Raw genomic sequence first — 25967 nt, forward strand, 5'->3', positions numbered from 1 at the left:
CAGGTTATACCAGCTGTACATATATAATTATATACAGGAGATTCCCAGGTTATACCAGCTGTATATATATAATTATATACAGGAGATGCCCAGGTTATACCAGCTGTATATATATAATTATATACAGGAGATGCCCAGGTTATACCAGCTGTACATATATAATTATATACAGGAGATGTCCAGGTTATACCAGCTGTACATATATAATTATATACAGGAGATGTCCAGGTTATACCGGCTGTACATATATAATTATATACAAGAGATGCCCAGGTTATATCAGCTGTACATATATAATTATATACAGGAGATGTCCAGGTTATTCCAGATGTACATATATAATTATATACAGGAGATGCCCAGGTTATACCGGCTGTACGTATATAATTATATACAGGAGATGCCCAGGTTATACCAGTTGTACATATATAATTATATACAGGAGATGCCCAGGTTATACCAGCTGTACATATATAATTATATACAGGAGATGCCCAGGTTATACCAGCTGTATATATAATTATATACAGGAGATGCCTAGGTTATACCAGCTGTACATATATAATTATATACAGGAGATGTCCAGGTTATACCAGCTGTACATATATAATTATATACAGGAGATGTCCAGGTTATACCAGCTGTACATATATAATTATATACAAGAGATGCCCAGGTTATATCCGCTGTACATATATAATTATATACAGGAGATGTCCAGGTTATTCCAGATGTACATATATAATTATATACAGGAGATGCCCAGGTTATACCGGCTGTACATATATAATTATATACAGGAGATGCCCAGGTTATACCAGCTGTACAAATATAATTATATACAGATGTCCAGGTTATACCAGCTGTACTGTCACGCTCCCCGGGTCCTCACCCCCGCTCCCCGGCTCACCTGCCACGCTGCCCGCTCCTCAGCCCCCGGATTCCGTCCGTCCCAGGCCCCCTGGTCCCCGATCCCGGCGCCCGACGGCTTCCCAGGACCTGGCCGGCTCTCCTGCGTCCTCCTCTCAGCCTCCTTCCCTGGCTTCTGGCACCCGGGCGGCGCGCATGCGCGTTAGGGCGCGCGCGCGGTCACTGACCCTTTCTTAAAGGGCCAGCGCACATTAACAGGAAATGAGGTTGAACAGGTACTGGGTATAAAGGGGGTTATTGTCCAAGGGGGCGGGGCCTGATCTTCGTGTTCCCTGAGCTAGGAGTCAGGTCTCCTGGTGTTTATGTGCCTGTACTCACCTATCTCTCTTTGTAGAGCCGTACCTGCCTCGCCATCCAGTCAGCCGTATCCTGAACCCCGCACACTGTCCGTCTGCCATCTGACAGTCCGTACCATCTCGGATCCCTGCGGTGACCCATCATCTCGCTCCTGAGGTTCCGGACCCCGCCTGATATCATCTCGGCTTCCGAACCTGAGCTACGTCACCAGGACTACCATCTGTGACTCCGTGGTCCCAGGGACTCCTCCGCTGCCTTCACTTGCACGGACTGTTCTGCTGCCCATCAGTGCTTCAGCTGCCGGACTCCCTACCACCATCTTCGAGTTCGGTCCAGTGGATCCACCTCCTGGGTCTGCCCGACCGCCCGGCCGTGACATGTACACATATAATTATATACAGGAGATGTCCAGGTTATACCAGCTGTACATATATAATTATATACAGGAGATTCCCAGGTTATACCAGCTGTACATATATAATTATATACAGGAGATGCCCAGGTTATACCAGCTGTACATATATAATTATATACAGGAGATGCCCAGGTTATACCAGCTGCACATATATAATTATATACAGGAGATGCCCAGGTTATACCAGCTGTGCATATATAATTATATACAGGAGATGCCCAGGTTATACCAGCTGTACATATATAATTATATACAGGAGATGCCCAGGTTATACCAGCTGCACATATATAATTATATACAGGAGATGCCCAGGTTATACCAGCTGTACATATATAATTATATACAGGAGATGCCCAGGTTATACCAGCTGTACATACATAATTATATACAGGAGATGCCCAGGTTATACCAGCTGTACATATATAATTATATACAGGAGATACCCAGGTTATACCAGCTGTACATATATAATTATATACAGGAGATGCCCAGGTTATACCAGCTGCACATATATAATTATATACAGGAGATGCCCAGGTTATACCAGCTGTACATATATAATTATATACAGGAGATACCCAGGTTATACCAGCTGTACATATATAATTATATACAGGAGATGCCCAGGTTATACCAGCTGCACATATATAATTATATACAGGAGATACCCAGGTTATACCAGCTGTACATATATAATTATATACAGGAGATGCCCAGGTTATACCAGCTGCACATATATAATAATATACAGGAGATGCCCAGGTTATACCAGCTGCACATATATAATTATATACAGGAGATGCCCAGGTTATACCAGCTGTACATATATAATTATATACAGGAGATTCCCAGGTTATACCAGCTGTATATATATAATTATATACAGGAGATGCCCAGGTTATACCAGCTGTATATATATAATTATATACAGGAGATGCCCAGGTTATACCAGCTGTACATATATAATTATATACAGGAGATGTCCAGGTTATACCAGCTGTACATATATAATTATATACAGGAGATGTCCAGGTTATACCGGCTGTACATATATAATTATATACAAGAGATGCCCAGGTTATATCAGCTGTACATATATAATTATACACAGGAGATGTCCAGGTTATTCCAGATGTACATATATAATTATATACAGGAGATGCCCAGGTTATACCGGCTGTACATATATAATTATATACAGGAGATGCCCAGGTTATACCAGCTGTACAAATATAATTATATACAGATGTCCAGGTTATACCAGCTGTACATATATAATTATATACAGGAGATGCCCAGGTTATACCAGCTGTACATATATAATTATATACAAGAGATGCCCAGGTTATATCAGCTGTACATATATAATTATATACAGGAGATGTCCAGGTTATTCCAGATGTACATATATAATTATATACAGGAGATGCCCAGGTTATACCGGCTGTACATATATAATTATATACAGGAGATGCCCAGGTTATACCAGCTGTACAAATATAATTATATACAGATGTCCAGGTTATACCAGCTGTACATATATAATTATATACAGGAGATGTCCAGGTTATACCAGCTGTACATATATAATTATATACAGGAGATGCACAGGTTATACCAGCTGTACATATATAATGATATACAGGAGATGCACAGGTTATACCAGCTGTACATATATAATGATATACAGGAGATGCCCAGGTTATACCAGCTGTACATATATAATTATATACAGGAGATGTCCAGGTTATACCCGCTGTACATATATAATGATATACAGGAGATGCCCAGGTTATACCAGCTGTACATATATAATTATATACAGGAGATGCCCAGGTTATACCAGCTGTACAAATATAATTATATACAGGAGATGCCCAGGTTATACCGGCTGTACATATATAATTATATACAGGAGATGCCCAGGTTATACCAGCTGTACATATATAATTATATACAGGAGATGCCCAGGTTATACCGGCTGTACATATATAATTATATACAGGAGATACCCAGGTTATACCAGCTGTACATATATAATTATATACAGGAGATGTCCAGGTTATACCAGCTGCACCGATATAATTTTATACAGGAGATGCCCAGGTTATACCGGCTGTACATATATAATTATATACAGGAGATGCCCAGGTTATACCAGCTGCACCGATATAATTTTATACAGGAGATGCCCAGGTTATACCAGCTGCACCGATATAATTTTATACAGTTGATACTTAAATTATACCAGCTGTACATAGAGTATATCTTTATATACAGTGCCTTAAAATGTATTTGTATCCTGTGAATTTTTCCACACCTCTTCATGTTACAGGATTTTATGTGATATACAAACAAAAAGTACAACTATTTGTGAAGTGTGAAGGAAATGATACAGGATTCTCTAAATATTTTAAAAATATAAATCTGAAAATTGGGACATGCATTTGTATTCAGCCCCTGTAATACCAGCCCCATAAATAAAATCATGAGTGACCAATTGCCCCCTCAAGTCACATAACGGCCTCCACCTGTGTGTAATTTCTTCTAATTATAACTACAGCTGTCCTGTGAAGGCCTCAGAGGTTTGTGTGAGAATATTAGGGATCAAAAAGCATCAGGAAACCAAGGAACCCACCACACAGGTTAGGGATAATGCTGTGGAGAAGAGTAAAGCTGGGTTAGGTTATGAAAAAATAACACAAGCTCTGAACATCTCATGGAGCACAGTTATATCCATCATCTTAAAATGGAAGGAGTACGGCACAACTGCAAATCTACCAAGACATGGCCGTCCACCAAAATTGACATTCCAAGAAGGAGAGCAGGTGAGAGGCCCGTGGTCACTCAAGTAGCCACAGAGATCCACAGCTCTGCTGGGAGAATGTGTCCACAGGATGACTTTTATTCGCATACTCCACAAATCTTGTCTTTATGGAAGAGTGACAGGAAGAAAGACATTTTTGAAAGCCCTAAGAAGTCCCATTTGCAGTTTCCAAAAAGCCACGTAGGGGACACAACAAGCATGTGGAAGGAGGTCAGATGAGACCAAATGAGAACATTTTGGGCTGAATACAAAAACCATGAGTGTGGCAGAAAAGTTATACGGCATATTACCATAAAAACACTATCCCCACAGTCATACATGGTGGAGGCAGCATCCTGCTGTGGGGAGCCTTTTCTTCAGCAGAGGCAGGGGACCTTACAATTTTCTGATTTATGGTTGTTATATTTTTAGTAAACCCTGTAACATTTTCTTTAAAAATACTTATATTTAGAGTTGGTATCACTTAAATTCCCAATGGAATACATTTAGGTTAGTCGGTGTAACATGAGAAAGTGAGGAAAATTTCATGAGGTATGCATTCTTTTGCAAGGCACTGTATATCAGTATATAGCTGGTAGTTGCCATCTTTCCTGGTTGTGGGTTTGGTTTCTGACATACCAGGCCTTGTGAATGGCGAATGCCGTGCGGGTCGCTCTTCCTTCCTGGCGACTGATGTTCTTGGCCGCTTCCACCACTTCTTTGGCGGTGGCGTAATCCTTTAGGGACCATTCGTGGACTGCGATCTCTCCATACTGCAGAACGCCTACCTGTAAGAGGATAGTCCATGAACATGGCTGTTGTCATCACCCCTCCCCCCATCCTCTGCCCTTGTGCCCGTAGATTAGATTTCGATGCCCGAGGTGAGATTTTTGATGACTCGTGCCCAGATGTGTGTGGTTTTATTTATGATCTTTGTGGCTCATGTTAAGGTGCAGTGATCAGCGTCTGGATGGTCAGGATGGAAACCACACAGGAAGCGCTGACCTCCGGAGGAAGAACAGGCTCCATAGTCTCAGACTATTCCAAGGCATCCAGATTTAAAGAGGCAGTACAGAAATAAAATGTACCTTCACTTTTTAATGATGCATTAAACAAGATCCTCACGACACACAGGAGATCCTTCTCCAAGATTTTCCATTGGGACAAAGTCTCCTAATAATTTATCTATTTTGCTTCTGGATTTGTCCACTAAGGGTCAGTGTTCCACTGAAATGTCTTTCTTATTTTTGGACAGGGCCATTTGGGTAGTTCTACCCAAAAGTTGTGTTGATAACCCCCATCAATAGACTTTTTTTGGTTTTTACATTTTTCTTAAAGAATTAAGAAGGAAGAAAAAACAGTGGCTGACCTGGATCTGGTCCGGACTGATGAAAAACTTGCTGAGGATGTTACTGAGGAAATTCTGCACCTCGTTCCAGGGGTAGATGCTGTTTGACCCGTCCAGCAGGATGACAATGTCCAAGTATGTGGAGCATCCTGGGGCGGAGAGAAGAGTGGAAGAGCAGCAAATACTAAACTGCATGACTCAGCAAAGTGCACCACTAGAAGACATATACCTAAGCTGTACCCCTTGAAAAATTGCAATATGACAGTACCCCAAATTTGTATACCCCATATATAACTGTACCCCTATATATCTCATAATTTTTCATGTGACTGTGTCCACTAAGGGGCAACGTTCCATTAACACACTAACATTATACTTAGAAACCCTGAAATCCCCAAAAATGTCTCCACGTTTGTGTTCGGCACATTATGACTCACTCTGCGCTGTGGGGGCGATGGTCCCTGTAGGTTTGAAGGTTTTATCTACGGTGGCGCAGATCCCAGTGCTGTACATGGAGGTCCCACATTCTTGGGACCAAAGAGGGGCACAAGCCTATGGAGAGACAGAGGGAGATGTAAATTCAAGATATGTGGAGATGATCAGTAATGATATACATTCATGGCCTCCTTTGTTGGACCACTGACCTGCCAGTCCAAGTCATGGCTTTCTCGGTTTGGTCACTGACCTGTCAGTTCCAGTCAGGTTCTCCTCAATTGGGTCAGCTAGCCTTTAGTCCAAGTCAGGGCCTCATTGGGTTGGTCTCTGACCCTTGAGTCAGTCACAGCCACCTCGATTTGGTCTCCTAAGTACGAGTCCATGTCAGGGCCTTCTGATTTGGGTTTTTTTCCCATGAGTGCAAGTCAGCACTTCTTTGACAAAATCTCTGTCTCCTCAATTGTGGTTAGGACAGTTGTGTCCGCCAGGTCATCACCGTCCCATCAATGCAAATCAAAGCCACAATGGGTTAGGTCTCTGACCTATGAGTCCAAGTTAAGATATCCTCAGCCATGTCATCACTGACCTATTAGTCCAAGTCAGGATCTTTCTCAGCCAGATCCCAACCAGTCCATCAGTCTAAATTGGGGCTTCTCCGTCAGGTCTGTGACTCAGTCTAAGCCAGGGACTTCTTTGTTACGAACCGGCACCGCCATAGCCGCAAGCAGCCTGCTGCGGTCCCTGTTGCGCCCAGGCGCCGGCTGCCGTTCTTGGCCGTGCCTCGGGTCGTCCAGTTGGCTGTTCCTTCCACCACGTCTAAGTGTGGAGAGGCGGCTAGTGCGCATGCGTGTGCCGATTTACCCCAGCCAGAGTTTAAGCCCGGTGTTTTTGACTAGTGAGCATGCTCAGCCTGTTTGTGTTATGTCTGAGACTAAGTCCTCAGTTAAGGCTACTGAGCATGCTCCCACAATTAACCCTAACAGCCTCTTTGCACAGGTACTTGGACTTCGTGCTGTGTCTAAGTTCTGGGATGTGCCTACTGAGCATGCTCAAACTGATAGTTTGCTTTCTGAGCGTGTTGCTCAGGCTACTGGGCATGCTCAGGCACTTAGTGCACCAGAGGCTAGGTCCGGTAAGGACCTCACTGAGCATGTCCGTGAGGTGGCAGGCCCTGATAGGGCAGAGGGTGTCAGGTGTCCTGATGACGTGGCAACTTCGGACTGGCTCGCAGAGGCCCGCCCCTATGATCTGGCACCTCAGTATTGGTCGTCAGACGATGACTGGTGAAGTGTTTGGGGCGTGGCTGCCATGAGGTCATCAATGATGTGGCGGTTCCGGATAGGTCGCATGTGACGTCACTGATGACATGGCACTCTGCTATTGGACCTTGGTGGTTCCACCCTGGGTTTGGGGCGGACCCAGGTTATAAAAGGGGCTGGAGACAACATGGAGGTGCGCAGTCTTCACTTTTGCTCAGTCAGAGCACACCTCCATGTTAGAGCCTCATTGCGGCATAAGCCTATGTTGGGAAGCGGTAGGTAGGGTTAGGCGAACGGTGCCTGTCACGCCAAGATTCGTGGCTCGGCACATCAGGGTCAGGCGCCGTGTTTCCCTCCTGCCGTTCCAGTCTTGCTATAGCAGCCCAGTGGCGTTAACTGGGCTGCGGTTGCTGTGCTTCCTGTCCGATTGTGCTCCCTACGCACACGGACAACGCACCTGCTGCGCCACCTGTCCGATTGTGCCCCCTATGCACACGGACAACGCACCTGCTGCGCCACCTGTCCGATTGTGCCCCCTACGCACACGGACAACGCACCTGCTGCGCCACCTGTCCGGTTGTGCCCCCTACGCGCACGGACAGCGTACCCCAGGACCCCTGTGGAGTTAACAGGGTGTTCCTTATCCTCCTCGGCTTCCCGGTCAACGCTACTGGTGTACCCATCTGGCCTGACGTGTCCTACACACACGTGGCCAGTCGAGAGGTGGCCAGAAATGCTAATCGGAGGACCGCTCGGCCTGACGTGTCCTACACACGTGGCCGACAGGGCGCTTTCGTGGCGGTCTTCCGGTCAACGCTACCTGGATACCACCCGGCCTGACGTGTTTCCTGCACACGTGGTTGGTGTAGCGCTAGGTGCACCAAAACGCTAATCGGGTTGTCGTCCGGTCTGACGTGTCCAAACACACGTGACCGGTTCCCAGAGTTCCTGGGTTATCTCAGAGCCATCCAGCTCTATAGTCTCCGCCTAACCCTCAGGTGCCAGCAGCTCCATTGTCATCTGGAGCACGGTGGGCCCCGACTGGCGATTAGGATATATACCCCCTGGTCCTAATCTGCCGGTTCCCCCGTAACATTCTTGATTAGGTCACCAACCTGTCAGTCCAACTCATGGCAAACTCAATAGGGAGACTGACTCGTAATTCAAAGTTAGGGCTTTCTTGGTGGGATTTCTGACCCTTGACTCCAAGTTAAGATCACCTCTGTTTGATGTCCTACCCATGAGTCCGAGTCAGGGTTTCTTCAATAGAGTCACCAACTCATCAGTTCAAGTCAGGGCATCTTGAGTTGGGTCACCAACTTGTTAGTCCAAGTCAGGGACTCCTCAGTTGGGACACTGACCTGTAATTCCAAATTAGGGCTACCTTTGATTGATCTCCTACCCATGAATCCAAGTCGGGACTTCCTCATTTGAGTTTTAATATTGTGAGTCAGTCAGGACTTCTTTGGCCAGATCTCCGACCCATGAGTCTTAGAACCTTGTCAGCCAGATCATCATCAATGGCCCATCAGTCCAAGTCAGGACCTCATCAGCCAGGTCACCACATATCCTTCATTAGACGTCAGGTTCTCCGAAGCCAGATCATCACAATGCCTTTAGTTCAAATCAGGGCCTCCTCAGCCAGGTCTCCACTGACCAATTAGTCCAAGTCGAGGCCTCCTCAGCCAGGTCTCCACTGATCGATCAATCAAGAAATAACGTCTGGAACTCCATTCTGAGTCTGAACTGGGTGCAAAAACCTAAAAAAATCTACACTATATGGAGAGAAGGTATGCACACCAGTGACTATGTAGGGGAATATATGAAAAGCAGAAACTGCTGTGTGAATACTGACATGAAAAATCCAATAGCTATATGTAAGAATGAAAGTATGAAAATGGAATCTGCATTACTGCCATGAATATATGAATAAAGAGAAATTTAGCTATTGAATTGATCAATGCAACATATATTCCCCTTACATAGTCACTGGTGTGCATACCTTCTCTCCATATAATCCACTGATTGATCAGTCCAAGTCAGGGCTTCCTCAGCCAGGTCTCCTCTGATCGATCAGTCCAAGTCAGGGCTTCCTCAGCCATGTCTCCACTGATCGATCAGTCCAAGTCAGGGCTTCCTCAGCCAGGTCTCCACTGATCGATCAGTCCAAGTCAGGGCTTCCTCAGCCATGTCTCCACTGATCGATCAGTCCAAGTCAGAGCTTCCTCAGCCAGGTCTCCACTGATCGATCAGTCCAAGTCAGGGCTTCCTCAGCCAGGTCTCCACTGATCGATCAGTCCAAGTCAGGGCTTCCTCAGCCATGTCTCAAAAGTATCGGTCTGCAGTCTCCATCGATTACAGCTATAAAGTCGGGCAGCAACTAAAAATCTGTAGAACGTTCCATGGATTGGATTTTAGATGAACCTAGAACGTGTTTCCACTATCTTATACTGAGTATGTTTCCTGGTTATTGGGGTTCTCTTACACTCACCAGATTATTAATATTCTTTCACCCCTCAGTGCTCCGAGTGTCTGCACTACGTCTGCTCTACCCTACTCCCTAGTGCTGACCCGGTGAGTGGTGCTGACTCAGGATGGAGCGGATGTCTTACCTGCCTCGGCCTCAGCAGTCACAAGACGCTTGTTTTGGCTCAAGACGTCAGCAATTGCTGGTCCGGGAGACCACAAGTATGCCCGCACCCCCCCTACCCCCTCCTGACTTCTTCCTGCCATTAACCCATGAATTACCAGGGCTAAAAAACATGCCAGAGAGAGCATCAACTTAGAATTTGGTGGAAACAGAAAAACAAGCCAGCTCACTGACAGACGGGGGCCATAATATTAGGTTATAACTTATAGATCTACACAAGAATTTATGATGGCACTATTTCAGTAGCTCCTAGACTTGTAGCTTACGAGCATGGCCCTCACTCCTCCTGGTATCTTAATTTTGTTATTTTGTATTGTCTCATATTGTCTATACATATCCCCTCTGAATTGTAAAGCGCTGCGGAATATGTTGGTGCTATAGAAATAAAACGTATTATTATAAGCAGTATGTGGCATGGCAATATTACTAGGGCACTATTTTTTTGTGCTGTATGGTAGTACTATATGGGCATGGTATGGAAGTTATTCTGTATTCACTATATGGCAGAACTCTATGTACATTGGATGGCAATTTTACTAAGCTTAAACTTGTTGCCACCCCAAAGTCTAACATATCATATGAAAAATGGATAACTCCTTTAAGAGTCACAAACGTTCCATAGACTCACCACAAAACCACCTTGTGCGTCCTGGGCCAGCGACATCCCGAAATGCATGTTATTCATCTGTGTGGAGATGTTCTGGAGGGCGAGATCACCTTGATAATAATGGTGAGAGGGGATGAAATATGGAAATTAGAGGACCCTTTTAAATAATATGGAACCATATGGAAGTATGTTCCACCTGTGGAGATGGCGTCACTCTTGCTGACGCGATATGACAGGAAGATACTCACCCAAGTGGATCTTGGTGCAGGAGGAATTACGGTGTGCTCCAACAGTGCATTTATATACATCTCCCTGCCGGTTACCCTCTGTGCCGGCCCACGGCGCCCCCACCAGGATCCTGTCGAAATTGAAGAAGACTAGAACATTTCCAGAAACTGTGCATGATGGAAATTGTAGTACTGCTCGGCGGACAGTATCACACAGGATAGGATTAGATACACGGTTCAGCAGACAGTATCACACAGGATAGGATTAGATACACGGCTCAGCACAGTATCACACATGATAGGATTAGATATGCTGCTCGGTGGACATGTAACATGTTTTCGGCTCCCGCTTCCTCCCACCTTCCTCTGAAGGATATGTGCGGCTGTGATTCTCATTTCTCAGATGGAGAAAACAGCCATAAAAGAAAAAATGAAAATACAAGAAATGTGCTTAAAGTGACAGGACATCATTATTATTCCATCCTTCACCCCAGGCCCAGAGACGAGTCATGTCTGTGTTGTTATGTCTGTACACGGACATTCATTACTGGACACATTTTCCAACAATTTCCCATCTGGATAAGTTATTAAAGGCAACGTCCGCCTACCCGGGGGCAGAGAGGCTATGAGGCGCAAGGTACGAGGAGCTTGGATTTTCCCATCGTTTACGCACTGATGTAACTTGACCTAGAAGAGTACATTATCAGACTCTGTATAAAGGAGGTTCCCAAGAGACCCCACTTCCTATAGGTGGGTTGTATGGTGAAACCCCATTAACCCTTTTTCATCTGGAACTATTTATTGTTTTGTATGAGAGTGCTGTTGAAACCCCCCTGCTATCCTTTACACAGCCACAGAGGTACATGATGCATTTGTGTATACATGCAGCAACCATTCGGGAAAGATCAGTTATAGATTTATGAGTTCTCCCCCTAGTGGGGGCTGTAGACAGAATCCTATGATGTATCTCTGTATACAGAGAGCACCTCCTAGTGGTGTCTGCAGACAGGATCTTATCATGTATCTCTGTATACAGGGAGCCCCCCCTAGTGGTGGCTGCAGACATAATTTTATCATGCGTCTCTGTATACAGGGAGCTCCCCCTAGTGGTGGCTGCAGACATAATTTTATCATGTGTCTCTGTATACAGGGAGCTCCCCCTAGTGGTGGCTGCAGACATAATTTTATCATGTGTTTCTGTATACAGGGAGCTCCCCCTAGTGGTGGCTGCAGACAGAATCTTATCACGGATCTCTGTATACAGGGAGCTCCCCCTAGTGGTGGCTGCAGACATAATTTTATCATGTGTCTCTGTATACAGGGAGCTTTCCCTAGTGGTGTCTGCAGACAGAATCTTATCATGGATCTCTGTATACAGGGAGCTTCCCTAGTGGTGGCTGCAGACAGAATCTTATCATATATCTCTGTATACAGGGAGCTTTCCCTAGTGGTGGCTGCAGACAGAATCTTATCATATATCTCTGTATACAGTTAGCTTCCCCTAGTGGTGACTGCAGACAGAATCTTATCACGGATCTCTGTATACAGGGAGCTCCCCCTAGTGGTGGCTGCAGACATAATTTTATCATGTGTCTCTGTATACAGGCAGCTTTCCCTAGTGGTGTCTGCAGACAGAATCTTATCATGTATCTCTGTATACAGGGAGCTTCCCTAGTGGTGGCTGCAGACAGAATCTTATCATATATCTCTGTATACAGGGAGCTTTCCCTAGTGGTGGCTGCAGACAGAATCTTATCATATATCTCTGTATACAGGGAGCTTCCCCTAGTGGTGTCTGCAGACAGAATCTTATCATATATCTCTGTATACAGGGAGCTTTCCCTAGTGGTGGCTGCAGACAGAATCTTATCATATATCTCTGTATACAGGGAGCTTCCCCTAGTGGTGACTGCAGACAGAATCTTATGTATTTCTGTATACAGGGAGCTTTCCCTAGTGGTGGCTGCAGACAGAATCTTATGACGGATCTCTGTATACAGGGAGCTCCCTCTAGTGGTAACTGCAGACAGAATCTTATCATGTATCTCTGTATACAGGGAGATCCCCCTAGTGGTGGCTGCAGACAGGATCTTATCATGTATCTCTGTATACAGGGAGCTCCACATAGTGGTGGCTGCAGACAGGATCTTATCCTGTATCTCTGTATACAGGGAGCTCCCCCTAGTGGTGGCTGCAGACAGAATCTTATCATGTATCTCTGTATACAGGGAGCTCCCCCTAGTGGTCGCTTCAGACAGAATCTTATCATGTATCTCTGTATACAGGGAGCTCCCCCTAGTGGTGAAACCAAGGGGAAAAAAAACCCTGTTAATAATTAACTTTTAATAGATTAGTTTAAAAGGCCCAAGACAAACAATACATATAGAGTGTAAAATATAAAACAGAACAAGGTACCACAATAGGTCAGCGGGGCAATGATAGTCACATATAGGATCTCACAGATATAGTATATAATGCACTCAAGCTAGGTAGGTGAAGCAGGGAATAATCCCTTCCGGTCAGTAAATACAAAAATTCAGGGCAGATGACCCTATTAAGCCCTAGAAATCCCTACCTAGCAATGGAGGGTATGACACCATAAATGTTTTGGGCGCCCCCATTCACCGTCGGGAAGCCCTAGGCCAACCCTAACAGTGACCCTGTCCAGAAATGACACACCAAGGTAAATTACTTATCTGGTTATCCAACAAAAGCGTCCCGACGCGTTTCTCCCTGGTATTCAATACGCCAGGGTTCATCAGGGGAGCGGAGATGATGATCAGGAGTCCCAAATCGGAGGACCCACGAAAAAAGACAGCTGTGTGCCAAGAGGATGACACACTAAGTAATTTACCTTGGTGTGTCATTTCTGGACAGGGTCACTGTTAGGGTTGGCCTAGGGCTTCCCGACGGTGAATGGGGGCGCCCAAAACATTTATGGTGTCATACTCTCCATTGCTAGGTAGGGATTTCTAGGGCTTAATAGGGTCATCTGCCCTGAATATTTGTATTTACTGACCGGAAGGGATTATTCCCTGCTTCACCTACCTAGCTTGAGTGCATTATATACTATATCTGTGAGATCCTATATGTGACTATCATTGCCCCCCTGACCTATTGTGGTGCCTTGTTCTGTTTTATATTTTACACTCTATATGTATTGTTTGTTGTTACAGTTGCTGCGAGCACTGGAGACTATGTCCAGATTTCTTGCTACTGCACATGTGCGAGCACTGGAGACTATGTCCAGATTTCTTGCTACTGCACATGTGCGAGCGCTGGAGACTAAGTCCAGATTTCTTGCTACTGCACATGTGCGAGCGCTGGAGACTAAGTCCAGATTTCTTGCTACTGCACATGTGCGAGCGCCAGAGACTAAGTCCTATCTTGGAGCCATTGCACATGTGCGGGTGACATCATCGCTGACACGAGGTCACATGTCTCTGACACCTTCTATGCCGATTGGTCGCTGGTCATGTGCTTGTGATGCCTTGCTCAGTGATAGGCCAGCATGACGTCACTCCTGTCGTTCTGGCAGCGGATTGGCTCTGGTGTCCTCCATCTTGGATGAGGCACAGAGTCTATATAAGACCCTGACACACGCCGCATGGCGCTCAGTCCTCTTGGTTCATGCATAAGAGTAGACACTCTGTGCGCGTTCCTCTAGGCATTCCTCTGTCTATGCTAGGTGAGCGCTACCGGCAGGGTAGCGTTCTTATACCTTACAGCTTCGGCTGCTGTCCGTATCCTTACCTCTTAGGGGAGCGGACATAGGCAGGTGCCTGAGGCACATGGTCTGGCTGGGCCTTGTGGTTCGACTCGTAGGTGGACGTTGCCGCTAGGGTAACGTTCCTTATACTGCGTCTGGCAGTTGTTCGTATCCTCGCACACTAGGGGAGCGAACAGAGGTAGGAGCTTTGTGCGGCTTACGCTGCTGTTCGTCTCTTTTGCACCACTAGAAGAGCGGACCTAGGCAGGTGCCATATCTAGTGGTTCGTGTCCTTGCACACTAGTGGAGCGAACGCAGGTAGGAGCTTTGTGCGGCTTACGCTGCTGTTCGTCTCTTTTGCACCACTAGAAGAGCGGACCTAGGTAGGTGCCATTTCGCACACATTGCCTTTGTCTCTGTGATTATTAACAGAGATCATTCCACACACCCTCCAAGTAAGGGAGGAATTGCTTTACTTACTTATTATATCCTTCTGTGAGTTAACAGAGGTATTGCACTCTGCCATAGTCTGCAGCAGAGTATTTGCACGGTGGACCCTGACTGTCTGATACTCCTTTAGGTTCTTATCAGACAGCCCCCCGTAACATTAGGACTGAGCCTAGGGTCTGGCAGTTATGGCAGAATATCAGCAGTTACACCGTTACATACAAGTACTTGAGTCACGGCTCAAGAGTATAGAGGATAAACCTCAGACCATGGTGACATCTGCACATGATCCTCGACTTGCTCTGCCAAACAGATATTCTGGCGATGCCAGATCATGTTGTGGTTTCATTAGTCAGTGTCAGATACACCTAGAGGTCAACTCTTCTCGCTTCTCTACGGAGAGGTCCAGAGTAGGCTTTATCATCTCCTTACTTCAGGACAAAGCCTTAGAATGGGCGACTCCCCTATGGGAGCGCTCTGATGTGGTTACTCCGAGACATCAAGACTTTCTTGATGCTCTTAATGCGGTATTCATGGGTCCGCAGGTTACCCATGATGCGGCCCTGAGACTGTTAGATCTATCTCAGGGTTCGGTATCCACTAGTTCTTATGCCATTGCTTTTAGAACTCTGGTGGCAGAACTAGATTGGCCAGAGAAGGTGTTGATTCCTATCTTCTGGAGAGGGTTGGCAGGCTATGTCAAGGATGCTCTTGCTACTCGTGAGGTCCCTGCTTCTCTGGAGGACTTGATCACAGTAGCAACGAGGATCGATGTACGCCATAAGGAACGTAGACTCGAGGTCTCTTCCTCACGCCCTAAGCATCGGGCTATTCCAGTTGTTGAGGGTCCACTACCATCTTCCTCAGCATCTGAAACATCTCCCACTCCTATGGAGTTAGGTCATGCGTCTTCCAGATTACGCAAGTCTGGTCCCCCTATATGTTACGTATGTCGTCAGGCTGGGCACTATGCCAACAAGTGTCCTAGTCGTCAGGGAAACTCCCTGGCCTAGTAACCATTAGAGGGGGGTTACTAGAGACATCTTCTGCACCCTCTAAGTGTTGTATCCCAGGTCAGCTCTCGTTATCTGAGAATACATGGCCTATTATGGCTTTTGTGGATTCCGGAGCTGACGGGACTTTTGTGTCCTCAGAATTTGTAAAGGGACACAATATTCCCTCTATCATGTTAGAGGCGCCTATTCCTGTCCGTGTTGTTAATGGAACTATGTTGTCTGACTCCATTACATTGAGGACAGTTCCCTTGCGCCTTTCCCTGTCTCAGGGTCACATAGAGGAGATTTCTTTTCTTGTTTTGCCTGAGGGTATAGACGATGTCCTTCTGGGTCTCCCATGGCTTCGGACTCATGCTCCTCACATTGACTGGGAGTCTGACAGCATTATTAGTTGGGGTTCGAAATGTCAGTCCCGATGTCTTCCCTTACCACCTAAGGTCATTGCGGTTGCATCAACTGATCTCTCTCCCATACCTACACCCTATTTGGATTTCGCTGACGTGTTCTCCAAACAGGGTGCTGAGGTTCTTCCACCCCATAGGCCGTATGACTGTGCCATAGACCTTATCCCAGGTTCGGTTACACCTAAAGGCAGGGTTTATCCCCTGTCGATACCTGAGTCGGAGGCCATGTCGACCTATATAAGAGAGAGTTTAGAGAAGGGGTTCATTCGTAAGTCTGTCTCTCCCGCGGGAGCTGGGTTTTTCTTTGTTCGGAAGAAAGAGGGTGATTTGCGTCCCTGCATAGATTACAGGGGTCACAACGCAATCACAATAAAGAACAAATACCCATTACCTTTAATTTCGGAGCTCTTTGACAGACTGAGAGGAGCTCAAGTTTTTACGAAGTTGGATCTGCGGGGTGCGTATAACTTGGTACGAATTCGAAAGGGTGACGAATGGAAGACCGCTTTTAACACCCGAGACGGTCACTATGAATACCTCGTCATGCCTTTTGGGTTATGTAATGCACCCGCAGTATTTCAGGACTTCGTAAACGATGTGTTCAGGGATTTACTGTTATCCTCAGTAGTGGTGTATCTGGACGACATCCTGATTTTTTCTCCTGATCTGGAGACTCATCGCCAGGATGTCGTTCGTGTCCTTTCCCGTTTAAGGGAGCACTCATTGTTTGCTAAACTCGAGAAATGTGTATTCGAGCAGTCCTCATTGCCTTTTTTGGGTTACATTATCTCACAAGAGGGCCTGGCTATGGATCCTGCGAAGCTCTCTGCTGTCCTGCAATGGTCCGAACCTCATTCCTTGAAGGCGGTGCAACGCTTCTTAGGATTCATAAATTATTACAGGCAGTTCATACCCCATTTTTCTACTTTGGTGGCCCCTTTGGTGGCCTTGACTAAGAAAGGTGCTAATCCCAAAGCCTGGTCTACTGAGACATCTCAGGCTTTTGAGGGAGTAAAAAGACACTTTTCAACTGCTCCCGTTCTTCAAAGACCCGATGAGAGTAAGCCCTTCCTCTTAGAGGTTGATGCCTCTTCAGTGGGTGCTGGTGCGGTCTTGTATCAAAAGAACGGTGCAGGTAGAAAAAGGCCGTGTTTCATCTTTGCGAAAACCTTTTCACCGGCAGAGAGAAACTATACCATTGGGGATAGGGAACTGCTCGCCTTGAGATTAGCCTTGGAGGAGTGGCGTCACTTGCTGGAAGGAGCGAAACATCCTTTCCAGGTCTATACAGACCATAAGAATCTGACGTACTTACAAACCGCTCAGCGTCTGAATCCTCGCCAAGCCCGCTGGTCCTTGTTTTTCTCCCGCTTTCACTTCTCCATCAACTATCTGTCTGGGAGTAAGAATAACAAGGCAGGCGCCCTGTCTCGCTCTATGCTTTCTACCCAGGAAGAGATTGACGAACCTCGTCTTATCCTTCCCTCCAGGGTTTTTCATACGCTCTCCCCTGTGACGTTAGACCAAATCCCACCGGGCAAGACCTTTGTTCCGCCTGATCGACAGAATGATATACTGTCATGGGCCCACACCTCAAAGGTGGGTGGGCATTTTGGTATTAGGCGGGCACGAGAGTTACTGGAGAGGTGGTATTGGTGGCCACACTTAGCTAGCCACGTCAAGAGATATGTCGGTTCCTGCTACTCGTGTGCTCGCAACCGTCCATTACGGCAGAGACCGGCTGGGCTCTTGCATCCTTTACCAGTGCCAGATAGACCATGGGAGGTGGTAGGCATGGACTTTGTGGGTGATCTTCCATATTCACAGGGACATAGATTTGTGTGGGTCATTGCGGACCATTTCTCCCGGATGGTTCATCTCGTACCGTTATCGAGAATCCCATCTTCCAGGGTACTAGCCAAACTATTCCTCAAGCATGTCTTTAGGCTTCACGGGATGCCAGATCGTATCATTTGTGATAGAGGCCCTCAATTTACTTCCCGTTTCTGGCGAGATCTTTGTAGCCTTCTGCAAATTGAGTTGAATCTCTCTTCGGCGTACCATCCGGAGACCAATGGTTTGGTTGAGCGTACCAATCAATCTATGATTATATACCTTCGACACTTTGTTGCTGAGAACCACGATAACTGGTCCTCCCTCCTACCCTGGGCAGAATTTGCCCTTAACAATTCGCTGGCTGAGGCCACTGGGCAGACACCGTTCGTACTCAATAATGGGCAACACCCTAGGGTACCGGTACCGTTTCCCGCTGCTGCACCTCCTCCTCTTGTGGCCGACTGGGCAACTAATGCCAGAGAGGTTTGGGATCGGACTCAAGAGTCGATCCAAGCAGCTAAGGACCGTATGAAGACGGTGTCCGATCGGTTTCGTCGCCCGGCTCCTGTCTTTTCTCCAGGGGACTTTGTGTGGCTCTCTGCAAAACACGTGAGACTTAGAGTGAGCTTTGTCAAATTTGCTCCTCGCTTCCTGGGTCCTTATGAGGTTCTTCGACAGGTAAATCCTGTAGTCTACCAATTGAAGTTACCCGTCCATCTTAGGATTCATGACAAATTCCATGTCTCGCTGCTAAAGCCGGCTATTTTACCTCACGCTTGTGAAGTGCACTCTCCTGCCTCTGATTCCTCTCGCTCTAGCTATGAGGTACGAGCCATAGTTGGTTCTAAGATGGTTAGAGGGCGCAGGTTCTTCTTGATAGATTGGGAGGGTTACGGCCCGGAACATCGCTCTTGGGAGCCTGAGGAGGCTGTCCATGCTCCCGACTTAGTTGCCGATTACCTGCGTCGCAGGGAGGGGGGCCCTTGAGGGGGAGGTACTGTTACGGTTGCTGTGAGCACTGGAGACTATGTCCAGATTTCTTGCTACTGCACATGTGCGAGCGCTGGAGACTAAGTCCTATCTTGGAGCCATTGCACATGTGCGGGTGACATCATCGCTGACACGAGGTCACATGTCTCTGACACTTTCTATGCCGATTGGTCGCTGGTCATGTGCTTGTGATGCCTTGCTCAGTGATAGGCCAGCATGACGTCACTCCTGTCGTTCTGGCAGCGGATTGGCTCTGGTGTCCTCCATCTTGGATGAGGCACAGAGTCTATATAAGACCCTGACACACGCCGCATGGCGCTCAGTCCTCTTGGTTCATGCATAAGAGTAGACGCTCTGTGCGCGTTCCTCTAGGCATTCTTCTGTCTATGCTAGGTGAGCGCTACCGGCAGGGTAGCGTTCTTATACCTTACAGCTTCGGCTGCTGTCCGTATCCTTACCTCTTAGGGGAGCGGACATAGGCAGGTGCCTGAGGCACATGGTCTGGCTGGGCCTTGTGATTCTACTCGTAGGTGGACGTTGCCGCTAGGGTAACGTTCCTTATACTGCGTCTGGCAGTTGTTCGTATCCTCGCACACTAGGGGAGCGAACAGAGGTAGGAGCTTTGTGCGGCTTACGCTGCTGTTCGTCTCTTTTGCACCACTAGAAGAGCGGACCTAGGTAGGTGCCATTTCGCACACATTGCCTTTGTTTCTGTGATTATTAACATAGATCATTCCACACACCCTCCAAGTAAGGGAGGAATTGCTTTACTTACTTATTATATCCTTCTGTGAGTTAACAGAGGTATTGCACTCTGCCATAGTCTGCAGCAGAGTCTTTGCACGGTGGACCCTGACTGTCTGATACTCCTAGGTTCTTATCAGACAGCCCCCCGTAACATTTGTCTTGGGCCTTTTAAACTAATCTATTAAAAGTTAATTTTTAACAGGGTTTTTTTCCCCCCTTGGTTTCACTGATATATATACCCTGTGGTATCCCCTGCTTTGGCTTTGGTTTTTGTGAGCTCCCCCTAGTGGTAGCTGTACACAGAATCTTATCATGTATCTCTATAAATCTAGCACCCCTGAGACCCTCAGGGCACTACAAGGAACTGCATCCTCTTGGGGATGCAGGACCTACCCCCTGGGACCTGAAGTACCAGTGCCTTTTCCCACCAAAACACAATCTAAATCCTAGTTCTCTTCTCCACACTAGGGATAGAGGGTTAGTTAACCACGTAAGGGGATGGTTGCTATAGGAACGAGTCCCTGGGTATAGCCAGCCTGGTGGGAGGGGTCGGTAAGTCAGAGAGGAGTGAGAGAGTGGGGAGCACACAGGAGAGATGTGCGGATATGCCGGAGCTGGGTCCGTGTAACGGTGACCCTGGGGGCCTTGGCGAAGTATGGGATGAAGCTGAAGCTGTCCAAATGTCATCTACTGAAGCCTAAGGTCCAGTACCTGGGGCATGTGGTCAGCGCTGAGGGAGTGGCCCCCGACCCTGAAAAGATAACAGCTATCAAGAACTGGTCTAGGCCAACTTCAGTCAAGGAGGTGCGCCAGTTCTTGGGCCTGGTGGGATACTACCGAAGGTTCGTGAAGGGGTACAGGAAGATGGCTGCGTCCTTACAGGAGCACCTGGTAGGTCAGACCAAGAACGGCAAGACTCCTGGCCCACCATTCACATGGGGTGAAGAAGAAGAAAACTCCTTCATACAGATGAAGTTGGCCCTGACAGGAGATGAGATTCTGGAGTATCCTGATTACCATCTTCCCTTTGCGCTGTACACAGATGCCAGTAATGTGGGACTGGGAGCTGTACTATCCCAAGTACAGCGTGGCAAAGAAAGAGTGTGTTGTGAATGTCAGTTATGCTTTTGCTGCTGTGAGGCTCCCTCTTGTGGCCAGGAATGGATTGGACAGAGACCAGGTGTGCTGGAGCAATGGGCATTTCCATTGCTAACTCGCTGCCTATTTAATCCTTGGTCTGCTAGCAGGCTGAGCCGGTTGACATTTGTTCTTTAGTTTACCAACCTTCTCATCTTGCTCCAGACCACATCTACCCCAGATAAGTGCTTTCTTCTTTCTTATGTTGTTTTGTTCTTTTTGTTCTTATCTGGGTTTGTCATTTACTGTGGTTATTGTCAGTTATTTGCATGCAGGAATCTTCCCTCTCTGTTGCTTAGCTGGGAAGCTCCCTGCAGCTATGTTTGGAGCATTGCTCCTATAAGTCCATGTGTTTGTTGCTTCTTGAATTTGTAATTGTTCCTGCTTTCTGTTCATTGGTTTGACAAGAGCGCCTGATATAGGACGGAGTTCAGATCGTGCGATCTGAGAACTTTTTGTATTATCAGGTATTTGGATTTTTGTAGAGTTTTTCTCTGGCCACCATCAGCCCCTTTCCTATCCTTTCCTATTTAGTCAATGGGGCCTCACCTTTGCTAATCCTACCATCTGTGTATTGTGTTTTCCTATATCACCGTAGTCTTTGAATGTGGCGGGCTTTCTATACCTTTGCGGTCTATTTCTCAGGCAGAGAGCTATTCCTCCTTCCTTTCTTTAGGATAGCTAGTTCTCTGGCTGGGTTCGCAGTGAATAGGTTGTTAGTTCACCCCTCAGCTACTTCTAGTGTTGATGGTTAGTAAGGGGATGGCGGCCAGATTAGTTGCCAATGCTCTTGTCACCTTTTTTGCCAATGATCTATTGTGATCTTCCATGGTTCCGGATCAGAACAGTACAACCGACCTAAAATTTAAAGGGTACTCTTAAGAAAGAAGAAAGGAAAAAAAAAAAAAAGGAAATGTATTGGGTGAGCGTGTTGCTCATCTTGATGCTAAGGTTTGTCTTATAGAGTCTTATCTTGCACAGATTCCCCTTGCAGAGCCTAAGATTTCCGTTCCTGAATTTTTTTCGGGAGGTAGGTCGAGATTTTTGAGCTGCAAAAATAATTGTAAATTATTTTTTGACCTGCGCCCTCAGTCCTCAGGGAATCCCGTACAGCAGGTCCAGATTGTCATCTCCTTACTGCATGGTGACCCTCAGGACTGGGCCTTCTCTTTGGCGTCTGATGATCCGATTCTCAGTTATGTGGACTCCTTTTTCAGACCTTAGGATTATTATATGATGAACCCAATATTGTAGACCAAGCAGAAAAGGCCTTGTTGTCCTTAACTCAGGGTCTGGATTCTGCAGAAACGTTTTGTCAGAAATTTCGAAAGTGGGCGGTCCTTACCAAATGGAATGATGACGCGCTTGCGGCTCTTTTTTGGAAAGGTATTGCTGATACTGTGACGGATGTAATGGTGGGATTCCCCGTCCCTTCTGGTCTTGATGCCTCTATGACCTTAGCCATTCAGATCGATAGGCGGTTACGTGAGCGCAGGAAGATACCTGTTGATTTTGTGCCTGTGGAAAAGCCTTTGGAGCCTATGTAGTGTGATAGGGTCCACTCTAATGCTGGTCGGCAGGGGTTCAGTCGGAAGAATAGACTGTGCTTCTATTGTTGAGACGCTTCTCATAATATCTCTGACTGCCCTAAACGTGAAAGGAGATTGGCTAGTTCTGTTACTGTGGGTTCTTTGCAACCAAAGTTTCTTTTGTCTGTCACACTGATTTGCTCATTGTCTTCCTTTTCTGCACTGGCCTCTGTGGACTCAGGGGCAGCGCTCAATTTGATGGATTTTGGGTTTGCTAGGGATTGTGGTTTCCCCATGGTTCCTTTGCAAACTCCTATTTCTTTAAGGGGCATTGCTGCTACCCCTTTGGCAGAAAATAAACCCCAATTTTGGACCCAGGTGACTATGAGAGTAGCACCAGCGCATCAGGAAACTTGTACGTTTTTAGTTTTGCATAATTTACATGATACTTTGGTACTAGGATTTCCGTGGTTGCAGACCCATAATCCAGTCCTTGATTGGAGATCATTGTCGGTAGCTAGTTGGGGTTGTCAAGGTGTGCATCAGGACCTTTCTGTGTCGTCCGCGTCTGCTCAGATAGTTGATGTTCTGGCTTTCTTGTCTGATTTCCGTGATGTATTTAATGACCAGGAATCTGATTCTCTGCCCCCACACCGGGACTACGACTGTTCCATTGAGTTGGTGCCCGGTTGTAAATTTCCCAAGGGGCGGATTTTCAACTTGTTTGTGCCCGAACATGATGCCATGCGGTCATACATCAGGGAATCATTGGAGAAGGGGCGCATTCGGCCATTTCGCCTGATCTGCGGTTGGCACTGGCGGAATTTCAGGGGGTTAAACCTGAGAGATGTCCTGCGGGGAAACTGTTTGTCCCGGACCAATGGAGAAACCGAGTTGTCTCTGAGATTCATTGCTCTGTTTTGGCAGGTCATCCTGGCATTTTTGGTACTCTGGATCTTGTGAGCTGCTCTTTTTGGTGGCCTTCCCTGTCCCGGGATGTCCGTAGTTTTGTGCAGTCGTGTGGAGTTTGTTCTAGTTCCAAGCCCTGTTGTTCACTTTCTAGTGGGCTATTATTGCCTTTGCCGGTACCTAAGAGACCTTGGACGCAAATCTCTATGGATTTTCTTTCAGAGCTTCCCGTCTCTCAGAAAATGACTGTGATTTGGGTGATCTGTGATAGATTCTCCAAGATGGTCCACTTAGTTCCCCTATCTAAGTTGCCGTCTTCATCAGAGTTGGTGCCTTTGTTTTTCCTAATGTTGTTCGTTTGCATGGTATTCCCGAAAACATTGTTTTTGACAGAGCAGTGCAGTTCGTATCCAGATTTTGGAGGATTTTATGTTCCAAATTGGGTGTTCAGGTGTCTTTCTCCTCAGTGTTTCATTTTCAGACCAACAGTCAGACTTAAAGGGCTAACCAGACCCTAGAGACCTATTTACGGTGTTTTATTTCTGCGGATCAGGATGATTGGGTTTCGTTTTTGCCTTTGGCTGAATTTGCCCTTAACAATAGGGCTAGCTCTACCACATTGGTGTCCCCATTTTTCTGCAATTTTGGGTATCACCCCAGGTTCTTCTCGGGGCAGCTTGAGGTGTCTGACTGTCCGGGGGTGGATTCTGTGGTAAACAAAGTGCAGCAGATTTGGGGGCAGGTAGTGGATAAATTGTTTCAATCCCAAGAAACTGCCCAAACGTTTGCCAACCGGCGTCGAACTGTTGGTCCCCTGTTTAAAGTGGGGGACATGGTGTGGTTGTCCTCTAAAAATATTCCTATGAGAGTTCCATCTCCTAAATTTAAACCCAGATTTATTGGACCTTATAAGATTTTGGAGATTATCAACCCTGTATCTTTCCGTTTGGCTCTGCCTGCGTCATTTAAGATTCACAATGTCTTCCATAAGTCCTTGTTGAAGAGACATGGGGAGCCAAGAGTTCCTGCAGCAGCGCCTCCTGACCCTGTTTTGGTACAAGGGGATCTGGAGTATGAGGTTGAAAAAATTCTGGATTCCCGTCGCTGTAGGCGGAAGCTTCAGTACCTTGTGAAATGGAAGGGTTATGGGCAGGAGGATAACTCTTGGGTTGTGGCTTCTGACATTCATGCGCACAGGTTGGTGCGCGCCTTCCATCATGCTCATCCTGAGCGACCCGGTGGCATTGGTGAGGGTTCGGTGACTTCTCCTCAATGGGGGGGTACTGTTGTGAATTTCAGTTATGCTTTTGCTGCTGTGAGGCTCCCTCTTGTGGCAAGGAATGGTTTGGACAGAGACCAGGTGTGCTGGAGCAATGGGCGTTTCCATTGCTAACTCTCTGCCTATTTAATCCTTGCTCTGCTAGCAGGTTGAGCCGGTTGTCATATTTTCTTTAGTTACCAGCCTTCTCATCTTGCTCCAGACCACATCTACCCCAGATAAGTGCTTTGTTCTTTCTTATGTTGTTTTGTTCTTTTTGTTCTTATCTGGGTTTGTCATTTACTGTTGTTATTGTCAGTTCATTTGCATGCAGGAATCTTCCCTCTCTGTTGCTTAGCTGGGAAGCGCCCTGCAGCTATGTTTGGAGCATTGCTCCTATAAGTCCATGTGTTTGTTGCTTCTTGAATTTGTAATTGTTCCTGCTTTCTGTTCATTGGTTTGACAAGAGCGCCTGATATAGGACGGAGTTCAGATCGTGCAATCTGAGGACTTTTTGTATTATCAGGTATTTGGATTTTTGTAGAGTTTTTCTCTGGCCACCATCAGCCCCTTTCCTATCCTTTCCTATTTAGTCAATGGGTCAAACCTTTGCTAATCCTATCATCCATCTGTGTATTGTGTTTTCCTAAATCACCGTAGTCTTTGAATGTGGGGGGCTTGCTATACCTTTGCGGTCTATTTCTGAGGCAGAGAGCTATTCATCCTTCCTTTCTTTAGGATAGCTAGTTCCGCGGCTGGATTAGCGGTGAATAGGATGTTAGTTCACCCCTCAGCTACTTCTAGTGTTGATGATTAGTAAGGGGATGGCGGCCAGATTAGTTGCCAATGCTCTTGTCACCTTTTTTGCCAATGATCTATTGTGATCTTCCATGGTTCCGGATCATAACAGAGTGATTGCCTATGCAAGCAGGAAGCTCCGTCCTACTGAGAGGAATCCCGAAAATTACAGCTCATTGAAGCTGGAGTTCCTGGCACTGGTCTGGGCAGTGA

At 46.6% G+C, this 25967-nt stretch overlaps 1 protein-coding gene across 2 annotated transcripts in view; it reads right to left on the reverse strand.

The window, feature by feature from the left end:
- ITGA10 (integrin subunit alpha 10) overlaps nt 1-25967 on the reverse strand; it is a 71359-nt gene that overhangs the window by 40374 nt on the left and 5018 nt on the right. For both annotated transcript variants that reach the window (XM_075330644.1, XM_075330643.1), the window contains exons 3-7: nt 10996-11105; nt 10769-10857; nt 6234-6348; nt 5818-5945; nt 5088-5236 (exon numbers count right to left, since the gene is read on the reverse strand). In XM_075330644.1, the coding sequence (XP_075186759.1) occupies nt 5088-5236; nt 5818-5945; nt 6234-6348; nt 10769-10857; nt 10996-11105 (591 nt within the window). The remainder of the gene's footprint in view (nt 1-5087; nt 5237-5817; nt 5946-6233; nt 6349-10768; nt 10858-10995; nt 11106-25967) is intronic.

The sequence above is a fragment of the Anomaloglossus baeobatrachus genome, chromosome 12, assembly GCF_048569485.1.
Source record: "Anomaloglossus baeobatrachus isolate aAnoBae1 chromosome 12, aAnoBae1.hap1, whole genome shotgun sequence".
Taxonomy (NCBI): domain Eukaryota; kingdom Metazoa; phylum Chordata; class Amphibia; order Anura; family Aromobatidae; genus Anomaloglossus; species Anomaloglossus baeobatrachus.